The sequence below is a fragment of the Lepidochelys kempii genome, chromosome 28 (assembly GCF_965140285.1).
Source record: "Lepidochelys kempii isolate rLepKem1 chromosome 28, rLepKem1.hap1, whole genome shotgun sequence".
NCBI lineage: Eukaryota > Metazoa > Chordata > Testudines > Cheloniidae > Lepidochelys > Lepidochelys kempii.
Genome location: NC_136407.1, coordinates 1,053,752 through 1,063,822, shown reverse-complemented (window position 1 = coordinate 1,063,822; position 10,071 = coordinate 1,053,752). Strand labels below are relative to the sequence as shown.

At 70.6% G+C, this 10,071-nt stretch overlaps 1 protein-coding gene across 1 annotated transcript; it reads right to left on the bottom strand.

Moving 5' to 3' along the window:
* Positions 1-806: 806 nt before the first annotated feature.
* On the bottom strand, positions 807-8,235 carry PCOLCE (procollagen C-endopeptidase enhancer). The gene is made up of 9 exons (XM_073326504.1): positions 8,032-8,235; positions 5,832-5,940; positions 5,413-5,671; positions 2,614-2,738; positions 2,285-2,421; positions 1,893-2,152; positions 1,489-1,560; positions 1,214-1,384; positions 807-1,081 (listed from the first exon to the last, which is right to left on the bottom strand). The coding sequence occupies exons 1-9, from the start codon at positions 8,133-8,135 to the stop codon at positions 927-929; spliced, it is 1,392 nt and encodes a 463-aa protein (XP_073182605.1). The 5' UTR covers positions 8,136-8,235; the 3' UTR covers positions 807-926.
* Between the last annotated feature and the right edge of the window lie 1,836 nt (positions 8,236-10,071).

Sequence of the window (10,071 nt, the reverse complement as noted above, 5' to 3'; positions counted from 1 at the left end):
AGCAAACCCCGAGCAGACCGGAACCAGGGGGAGTGGAAAGGGAGTTCTGCTCTGAAGTGACTCCGGATCCGAGCCAACCCTGCATGAAACGGAAACTAGAGCGAATCCGGAGCGAATCCATCCCTGGCCAGGCCCGTTTTCACCCCCCCACACTCGCTCCTCCACCATCCAGCCCCGTCCCCCACAAGTCCATTATCCCCGCCTGCCCCCCCAGCCGCCAACCCACTGAGAGCCGGACAGAGGGGGCCAGGCCCCCTGGAGCCGAGTCCGGGCCAAAGCCTGGGACGGCCACCAGGGGGCGCATGGAACCAGCTCCTCCCCCCCCCCGCCCCTGAACCAAGAGGGAGCCACAGCGGGGCTGGGAGCCAGGACACCTGGGTTCTCTCCAGGCTCCAGGAGGGGAGTGAGGGGTGGTGGGTTAGAGCAGGGGGGCTGGGAGCCAGGACACCTGGGTTCTCTCCAGGCCCTGGGAGGGGAGCAGGGGCTGGTGGGTTAGAGCGGAGGTGGGGGCTGGGAGCCCGGACGCCTGGGTTCTCTCCAGGCCCTGGGAGGGGAGCAGGGGCTGGTGGGTTAGAGCGGAGGTGGGGGCTGGGAGCCCGGACGCCTGGGTTCTCTCCCCGACTCTGGGAGGGCAGTGGAGGCTGGTGGGTTAGAGCAGGGAGGTGGGGGGGCAATGCCAGGGCTGGATCTCTGCCCTGGCCCGTGGGAGCTGCTCCATAGTGACCCGTGCTTGTGCGATTCGCACGGAGATTCTGCCGTGCGAGGGGGGGGGCGTGACTCCGGGGTAACACACCGCAGGCGGAACGGCCGGTTTGCTCCTTTATTTGGATACACGGAGCAGGCCTCAGGGAGCTGGACCGGGGGGGGCGGGGGGACATGTCCCCCGCAGGTCAGACCCGACACCCCAAACCCCAGCCCCTCCGGGCTCAAGCGTTCCTCTTGGGCGCCCCCCCACACGGCCGCTTGCTGAGCGTGGTGAGGACCTGGTGCTGCTGCGGGCGATACGGGACCACGAAGCTTTCGGGGGGCAATTCGCCGAGCCCCTCGGCGTCCACCCGGCCCATGAAGATGTAGTTGGAACCTGAGGGGGGAGGGGGAGAGACCGAGAGAATCAGGAGAGGTGGGAGACGCGGCCACCTCTGGGGCGGGGCGGCGGGTGACACGGGGACCCCTCGCCCGGCATGCGGCCACCTCTGGGGCGGGGCTCGCTCACCTTTCTTGAGGGCGGGGCACTGGCGGCAGGGGACCTCCAGGCGCAGGGTGGCCCCTTTCTCGGCCTGGGGCAGGCTCAGGGCTCCGGCCTTGTACGTGTTGAGGAGCGAGATGGTGGCTGTGACCCGGTTGCCGGCCCCTCGCACGACGGTTTTCACGGTGCCGGTGATAACTGTGAGACAGGGCACGGGGGCCGGGTGTGAGTTCTTTGGGGTGCTTGGCCCAGAGTCAGGGGAGCCCCCCCTTCCTCCCTCCCTGGACTCCTGGGTCCCTTACCGAAATCATTGGCACAGAAGTGGCCCTGGAGACTTCCCGACCGGCGGCATTTCTGGGGGCACTGAACCTTGGCTGGAGGGAGATGAAGGGGTTAGTGCTCAGCCTGGGGGGGCAACTTCCCCCCGACCCACATACCCCCTCCCACAAATCACACAGCCCAGGGACCACACTGCCCAAACCTGCCACAACACAGCCTAGAATTACCATGGGGGGGGGCTGTGGGTCGGGAGTGAGGGGCACCAGCTGGGCTGGGGGGAGCCCAGGGCTAGCAGGGGCTGCAGGCCGGGAGTGAGGGGCCCCAGTGGAGCTGGGGGGGCAGGGCCGGGCTGGCAGGGGGCTGCGGGTCAGGAGTGAGGGGACCGGCTGGGCTGTGCATGGCCCGGGTTTGCACGGGCCCATCTTACCCGGCGTCTGGGCACTGGGCGGCTCGGCCTCGGGCAGGGCCCAGGTGGTGGGTTTGGGCTCGGGTTTCGGTTTCGGGGCGGGCTTGGTGCCGGCCTGGCCCGGTTTGGAGCCGGGGAAGATCCCGGGGGCAGGCTTCAGGGCCTTGTCGGCCGCCTCGGCGGGACTCTTGACGGTGTAGGAGGCAGCGAAGCCGTCGGCCGTGACGCTGAGATCCGAGACGAACTGGACCAGGAGTTCGTTCCCCTCCGAGTAGATGGGGCTGCGGGGGAGACGGGTCAGAAAATCCCTCCTGCGCCGGGCGCTGGCCCCAGGGTGGGACCCGGCTGGCTCGGGGGGGGGTGGGGGGGCGGGGAATGGGCCCCTCTGGGGGGGCGCCGGGGCGGGGGCTCACCCGGGGGCACGGTCCCCGCAGAACTTGCCAACGCGCCGGGAGTCGTCGGTGGCCCCCCCGTGGAAAACAGCCACGTAGTCGTAGCGACAGTAGGTGTCGTCCTCCACGTCGAACTTCCCGAAGGTCAGTTCCACCACCTGGGGGGGCGTGGCATGGAGTCAGCCCCGCCCCTCTGGTGCCTGAGCCCCGCCCATATTTCCCCTCTGCCCCGCCCCTGCGGAGCCTCAGCCCCGCCCCCTCAGCCCCTTCCCGCCACATGGACCCTCTGCATCCCCTGCCCCACCCACCACAGTGACACCCACCTCCCAGCCCCCCCGCCCCCCCCGTACCTGGCCTGGGGGCGCGATGATGTGCCAGGAACAGCTGATCCCGGCCGGGTAGTTGCTCTCGGGCCAGTTCGGGGTCTTGAGGCTGCCCTGGGGCTTCTCCAGCTTCCCCCCACAGAACTGATGCTCTGCAAGACATGGGGGGCAGGTCAGCGAGGGGGAGACCCAGCGGGCGCCCGTCCCGCCACCTCCCCCCTGTGGGCAACCCCTGGGGGCAAAGGGGAGCGCGCCGGCTCAGAGCGGAGAGTGCAAAGAGAGGGGTGAGTGTGCACAGCAAGTGTGCGAGAGCGTGTGCTCACTGGCCGAGCAGGGTATCAGGGTGCACAGGAATTGTGCAAACAAGGGTGAGCTTGGGAGAATGCAGTCGTGCCGTCCAGGGAAGCATGCAGACGAAGGAGCCTGCCTGGGCTGTGGGCGGACTCAGGGGTGTGCACAGGGAAACGGGTGTGTAAGTGTGCAAACAGGTGTGCACGCACGTGAAGGGCAAGGATACCGGTGAGTGTGCGCAGAGCAGTTTGCACGTGAGCGGAAGAGTGAGTGGGCCCGAGGTGCGCACGGTACAGAAGCGTGCGCACGTGGACCTGAGTGTGCAAAGACGCAGGCCATCGTGCACGTGGAAGGCTGTGCCCCGGTGCGGTGCCCAGGAGCAGGTCTGTGCAAATCCCACCAAGCGTGTGAGGAAACGGGCAAACGCACTGCCTGCCCGTGCAATGGCAGGCGTGCAAACTCCTCCCTGCCTGTCCAACGGGGCCCAGGTCACCGTGCGAACGTGCGGCTCCCCCCACCGGCCGTGCGAGGGGGCCAGCGTCCACGCGCAGTCATGGAAAACTGGACTGGGGCGTGTGCGAACCGCCTGCCCACGTGCAAAGCCCTGCCTGAGCGTGCACAGCCCCGGCAAGCGTGCAAAGCGCCCACCCACTCGGGGGCCGGCAAACAGGCACCTGCCCACGTGCAAACCCCTGCACTGCTGCCCCCCCGGCCCTTCTGGGTGTGAGCCCCCCCCCTGCTTCTGCATGAGGCACATGAGCCAGCTCCGCCCCCCCTCGGAGCCCCCCCGCCCATGCTCCGAGCCCCTCGTGGGCTGCGGCCAGCTCTGGGGCGGTGCGGGGCCACAGGGCCGACGTCCCACAGGTCCCGAAGCAGCCGGCGTCACCCTGCCCGGGCCCGTGTTTGCTCAGCCCACGGCTTTGGGGGCATTGGCCCTTGGTGGGGGGGAAGGGGGGGGAGATGGGCAGCAGTGGGATAGGATGGGGGGGGGATGGGCAGTGGCGCCAGGAGTGGGGGAGGGGAGAGACGGCCTGGTAAAAACCAGCAATTTCCACGGATGCCGCGGTTGGTAATTACAGGCCGTGGGGGGAGCGGAGGGGGGGGACCGACAGGCGGGGCAGAAGCAGGCGGCCGGGGGTGGGGGGGTCTCACCCTGTCCAGCAGCCAAGCCCCCCCCCGCAGCCCCCACCGGACACAGCAATGGGACGGCGATGCGGGGGTCAGATCCCGGGCTGGGGGGAGAAGGCGGCTGGTTTGGGGGTGCACAGGATGGAGGGGGAACTCCCCCTCATCGTCACACCCCCGTCGGTGCAGGGCATTGTGGGTAACGATTACCCAGCGTCCTCTCTGCCCTGGCGTCAGTGCAGGGCATTGTGGGTAACGATTACCCAGCATCCTCTCTGCCCTGGCGTCAGTGCAGGGCATTGTGGGTAACGATTACCCAGCGTCCTCTCTGCCCTGGCGTCAGTGCAGGGCATTGTGGGTAACGATTACCCAGCGTCCTCTCTGCGCCTGGCGTCAGTGCAGGGCATTGTGGGTAACGATTACCCAGCGTCCTCTCTGCCCTGGCGTCAGTGCAGGGCATTGTGGGTAACGATTACCCAGCGTCCTCTCTGCGCCTCCAGCCCCTTTGCCCCAGGCCGCGATCCGACCACAATGGCGCCCCCGGGGGGCAGAGCCGGGGCGGGACGGGCCACGGCTTCCCCCAGGGCTGGGGGGGCCGGTCTCTGCGCCCCGCCCCAGCCCCCCGCCACCTGCAGGGGGCGCCATTGCCGGCGGGGGGAGAGGGCAGGCGGCCGGATACTCACCGTCCCAGTAATGCCAGGGCTCCCCGGCCAACCGGGAGTCTATATGGTTGGCGCCCCACTTCCGCCTTCCGCGCGGCCGGCCTGCAAAAGGTCCCGCAGGTTGGGATGGGTGGGGGGAGCCGCTGGGGGGCAGGCAAGGGCGGGGGGCCATGCAAGCCGGAGACACGGGGCGCAGGCACCGGGGGGTCACGACGGCCGGCGCGGAGCTGGCGTGGGAAACGATTTCCCAGCATCCTCTCTGCCCCGGCGTCAGTGCAGGGCATTGTGGGAAACGATTTCCCAGCATCCTCTCTGCCCCGGCATCAGTGCAGGGCATTGTGGGAAACGATTTCCCAGCATCCTCTCTGCCCTGGCGTCGGCACAGGTGCATTGTGGGTAACGATTACCCAGCACCCTCTCTGCCCTGGCGTCGGCACAGGTGCATTGTGGGTAACGATTACCCAGCACCCTCTCTGCCCTGGCGTCGGCACAGGTGCATTGTGGGTAACGATTACCCAGCACCCTCTCTGCCCTGGCGTCAGTGCAGGGCATTGTGGGTAACGATTACCCAGCATCCTCTCTGCCCTGGCGTCGGTGCAGGGCATTGTGGGTAACGATCCCCCAGCCCCCCCTGGGAGACCCAGCGGCCATGCACCCACGGCGGGGGGTCCCCCTGCAGCCAGCCTCCCCCTGGGGGGAGCATGCGGGAGCCCCCAGCCGGGGCGGGCGGGCCGCCGGGGGCTCTCACCGTTGACGTGGGGCAGGCCGGCGCTGAACCAGACCAGGAACCCGCGGCCCCCGGTGCCCTCGTCCGTCACCATGCGGAGCAGCATGTGGCGGCCGGTGGAGAGCAGGGCCCCCGGCCGGAAGGTGCCGCAGAAGCGGCCCAGGCTCTGGGCGCCGGCCGAGGGCCCGTTGAAGACCTCCAGCGAGTCGTAGCGGCAGCCGGGGTCCGGCTCCAGGTCGAAGACCCGGAAGGAGAGCATCACCACCTGGCCCTCGGGTACCTGCGGGGGAGAGGCCGCGGGTGAGCGGGGGGCCGGCTGGGGGGGGTGTCTGTGGCCGGGTGAGGGCTCAGACCCCCCCCCACCGCTGCCCCATGCCCCCACCTCACCCGCACCCCGATCTCCCCACATCCCGCCCCGGCCCCGCCATCGCCCTCCGTACCGTGATGGTCCACGTGCAGGTCTTGCTGGGCGGGTAGTGGTTGGGGAACCCCTCGCTGGCGATGTACCCCGAGTCGCCCACGTGCTCCCCGCCGCACAGGAACACGGGCCTGGGAGAGACCCCCAGAGCCACAGTCACTCGGGGCCCCTCCCTCCCGGCCCGCAGCCCCCTGCTAGCCCTGGGCTCCCCCCAGCCCTGCCGGTGCCCCTCACTCCCGGCCCGCAGCCCCCCACAGCCCTGCCAGTGCCCCTCACTCCCGACCCGCAGCCCCCTGCTAGCCTGGCCCTGGGCTCCCCCCAGCCCTGCCGGTGCCCCTCACTCCCGGCCCGCAGCCCCCCACAGCCCTGCCAGTGCCCCTCACTCCCGACCCGCAGCCCCCTGCTAGCCTGGCCCTGGGCTCTCCCAGCCCTGCCGGTGCCCCTCACTCCCGACCCACAGCCCCCCACAGCCCTGCCGGTGCCCCTCACTCCCGACCCGCAGCCCCCTGCTAGCCCTGGGCTCCCCCCAGCCCTGCCGGTGCCCCTCACTCCCGACCCGCAGCCCCCTGCTAGCCTGGCCCTGGGCTCTCCCAGCCCTGCCGGTGCCCCTCACTCCCGGCCCGCAGCCCCTCACAGCCCTGCCAGTGCCCCTCACTCCGGACCCGCAGCCCCCTGCTAGCCCTGGGCTCCCCCCAGCCCTGCCGGTGCCCCTCACTCCCGACCTGCAGCCCCCTGCTAGCCCTGGGCTCCCCCCAGCCCTGCCGGTGCCCCTCACTCCCGACCCGCAGCCCCCTGCTAGCCTGGCCCTGGGCTCTCCCAGCCCTGCCGGTGCCCCTCACTCCCGACCCACAGCCCCCCACAGCCCTGCTGGTGCCCCTCACTCCCGACCCGCAGCCCCCCACAGCCCTGCTGGTGCCCCTCACTCCCGACCCGCAGCCCCCTACTAGCCCTGGGCTCCCCCCAGCCCTGCCTGTGCCCCTCACTCCCGACCCGCAGCCCCCTGCTAGCCCTGGGCTCCCCCCAGCCCTGCCTGTGCCCCTCACTCCCAACCCGCAGCCCCCTGCCAGCCTGGCCCTGGGCTCCCCTCTGGCCCTGGGCCCCGGCGGGGCGTGGTGGAGGCAGCTGGTGTCAGCATCCAGGATCCAGCATCTGTTTGTCCTGGCCCAGGCGCCGGGGGCTGGGAGCGCGGCCAGGCCACGGGGAGGGGGGCCCGTCCTGCCTCGTGAGGCCTCCAGACCCGCTGGTGACCACCCAAGCAAGCGGCCCCAGGTCCCGGCCTGGTCCATGTGCCCCGGCATGGCCCGCCCCAGCCCCCAGCGGGGACCAGTGCCCCCCGGCCTGCCCCCCGCCGTCCCCCTGACGCTCAGCCCGGGCCGGGGCCCCAGCCTCGCCCACCCGTGTGTTGGGTCCCCGGAGCCGGCTTTGTCTGGCCTCTGACCCCCAGATTTGGTGACCATAAGAATCCGGTCTTCACCTCCCCCCACCTGTCCCTGGGGTCCCAGCCTGGCCCTTCCCCCCCCACCAAGCTGCTCCCCCCGCAGGAGAATTCAGAGAATCCAGAGATTTTGGCTCATCCCCGGCATCTGGCAGCTTCAGCTCCCATCGCTAAAACCTTCCAGATGTGCTGGAACCGGGCCTGTCCCGGCTCCCCCCGGCTCTGCCGGTGCCCCCCACTCCTGACCCGCAGCGCCCAGCTGGGGCAGGGATCAGGGGCTGGGATAGCTGGAGGGGCAGGGGGGAGCTGGGGGGCAGGGATCGGGGGCAGGGGGGAGCTGGGGGAGTCGTGGGGCAGGGGCAGTCGTGGGACAGGGCTGGGGAAGCAGGGGAAGTTGTGGGGCAGGGATGGGGGGTGGAGGGAGCTGGGGGGCAGGGGGAGTTGTGGCACAGGGGGATCGGGGGAGCTGGGGGAGTCATGGGGCAGGGATGGGGGGGCAGGAGAGATCTGGAGGAGTCAGGGGGCAGGGCTGGGAAGGCAGGGGGAGTTGTGGGGCAGGGATCGGGGCTGGGGGGCAGGGATGGGGGCAGGGCTAGGGGGTAGCTGGGGGCAGGGGGAGTTGTGGGGCAGGGGATCAGGGGTAGCTGGAGGAGTCATGGGGTAGGGATCTGGGTCTGGGGGAGTTGTGGGGCAGGGATCGGGGATGGGGGCAGGGATGGGGGTCAGGGGAGCTGGGGGAGTCATGGGGCAGGGGGATTGGCGGGGCGGGGATGGGGGGCTGCGGTACCTCGTGGCGTTAGGGGCAGGGGCGGGGTTCGGGTCGCTCTGCCCCATGGCGCAGCCCCACAGCAGCAGCAGCGGCGGCAGCAGCGGGCTCCTGGCCGGGCTCATGTTGGGGCTGGGTCCGGTTCGGGTCCGGTCCGGTCTGGTCCCTGCGCGGACGGGCCGGGAAGCAGCGGGTCGGGCTCCGCGCAGCCTTAATGGGAAGGAGCTGGGGGGGAGGGGCGGGGGCGGGGGCGGGGGGAGGGACAGAGGATTCCCTGGGGGGAGGGGTCTGTGGGGGGAGGGGCTGGCTGGGGGATTCCCTGGGGGTGGGGCTTGTGGGAAGGGGTCTGTGGGGGGAGGGTCTGGCTGAGGGATTCCCTAGGGGAGGGGTCCTTGGGGGGAGGGTCTGGCTGGGGGATTCCCTTGGGGAGGGATCTGTGGGGGGAGGGGTCTGTGGGGCAGGGGTCTGTCTGGCGGATTTCCTGGGGGTGGGGCTTGTGGGAAGGGGTCTGTGGGGGGAGGGTCTGGTTGGGGGATTCCCTAGGGGAGGGGTCCTTGGGGGGAGGGGCTGGCTGGGGGATTCCCTGGGGGAGGGGCTTGTGGGAAGGGGTCTGTGGGGGGAGGGGCTGGCTGGGGGATTCCCTGGAGGAGGGGTCTATGGGGGGAGGGGTCTGTGGGGCAGGGGTCTGTCTGGCAGATTCCCTGGGGGAGGGGCTTGTGGGAAGGGGTCTGTGGGGGAGGGGCTGGCTGGGGGATTCCCTGGGGGAGGGGTCTTTGGGGGGAGGGGCTGGCTGGAGGATTCCCTAGGGGAGGGGTCTGTGGGGGGAGGCGCTGGCTGGGGGATTCCCTAGGGGAGGGGTCTTTGGGGAGAGGGGCTGGCTGGGGTATTCCCTGGGGGAGGGGTCTTTGGGGGGAGGGGCTGGCTGGAGGATTCCCTGGGGGAGGGGTCTGTGGGGGGAGGCGCTGGCTGGGGGATTCCCTAGGGGAGGGGTCTTTGGGGGGAGGGGCTGACTGGAGGATTCCCTGGGGGAGGGGTCTGTGGGGGGAGGGGCTGGCTGGGGGATTCCCTGGGGGAGGGGTCTGTGAGGGGAGGGGCTGGCTGGGGGATTCCCTGGGGGAGGGGTCTGTGGGGCAGGGGTCTGTCTGGCAGATTCCCTGGGGGAGGGGCTTGTGGGAAGGGGTCTGTGGGGGAGGGGCTGGCTGGGGGATTCCCTGGGGGAGGGGTCTGTGAGGGGAGGGGCTGGCTGGGGGATTCCCTGGGGGCGGGGCCCATTCCCTCTCGGGCCGTGCTGACGTGGCGCGGGGGGGGGCGACGGCCAATCAGCGACCGGGGAGGTGGAAACGGCCCCGCGCGCTCGGGGACGGGGAGGGGCGGGTGGCCCTGGGAGCCAATGGGGGGGGGGCAGGGTCGGGCCAATGGGGACGCGGCGTGGGAGGGTCTACCAAATGAGGGGTGTCTGGGGGGTTCCTGGGGATCCATTGGGGGACCCTGGGGGGTGGCTGGGGGGTTCCTGGGGCTCCATTAGGGGACCCTGGGGGTGGGGCGTGTCTGGGGGGAGCTGGTCCATTGGGGGTGGAGAGGTGTCCGGGGGGAACTGGGGTGGGTTCCTGGGGGTCCATTGGGGGTGGAGAGGTGTCCGGGGGGAGCTGGGGTGGGTGCCTGGGGGTCCACTGGGAGGCCCTGGAGGGTGATTTACAGGGGTGGGGGAAGCTGGGGAAATCTCCCCTGGGGTGGGGGGAGGGCCCCCCAAAGTGGTACAGTTCTGGGGTCCCCTTGTCTGTCCCCTCCCCCAGCTACAGGGACCCCAGGACCCTAACGCTCAGCGACTGCCCTGAGCTACAAACCTGGGGGGCTGGGGTGTAGTAGGGGGGCAATGGGCTGGGGAGGGAGCTATGGGGCAGGAAGGTTATGGGGGGCTGGGCATGGTGGCAGCTGAGGTCCTTGCTCTGACCCCCCCCTTTCCCTCCCCACCCCCAATGTGGCACTAGGGGGTCACAGCCCCAAGGTGAGTGGTGGAAGAGAGGGGGCTGGCCCCACTGCCCCTGGGCAGCCTAAGGGGTT

Bases quoted from the DNA above. Each gene is read 5' to 3' on its own strand.
- PCOLCE (XM_073326504.1), bottom strand. From the start codon at position 8,135: ATGAGCCCGGCCAGGAGCCCGCTGCTGCCGCCGCTGCTGCTGCTGTGG. The intron at 1,385-1,488 runs GTAAGGGACCCA...CCTGTCTCACAG, and splicing joins CTTCTGTGCCAATGATTTCG to TTATCACCGGCACCGTGAAA. The intron at 1,082-1,213 runs GTGAGCGAGCCC...CTCCCCCCTCAG, and splicing joins GTGCCCCGCCCTCAAGAAAG to GTTCCAACTACATCTTCATG.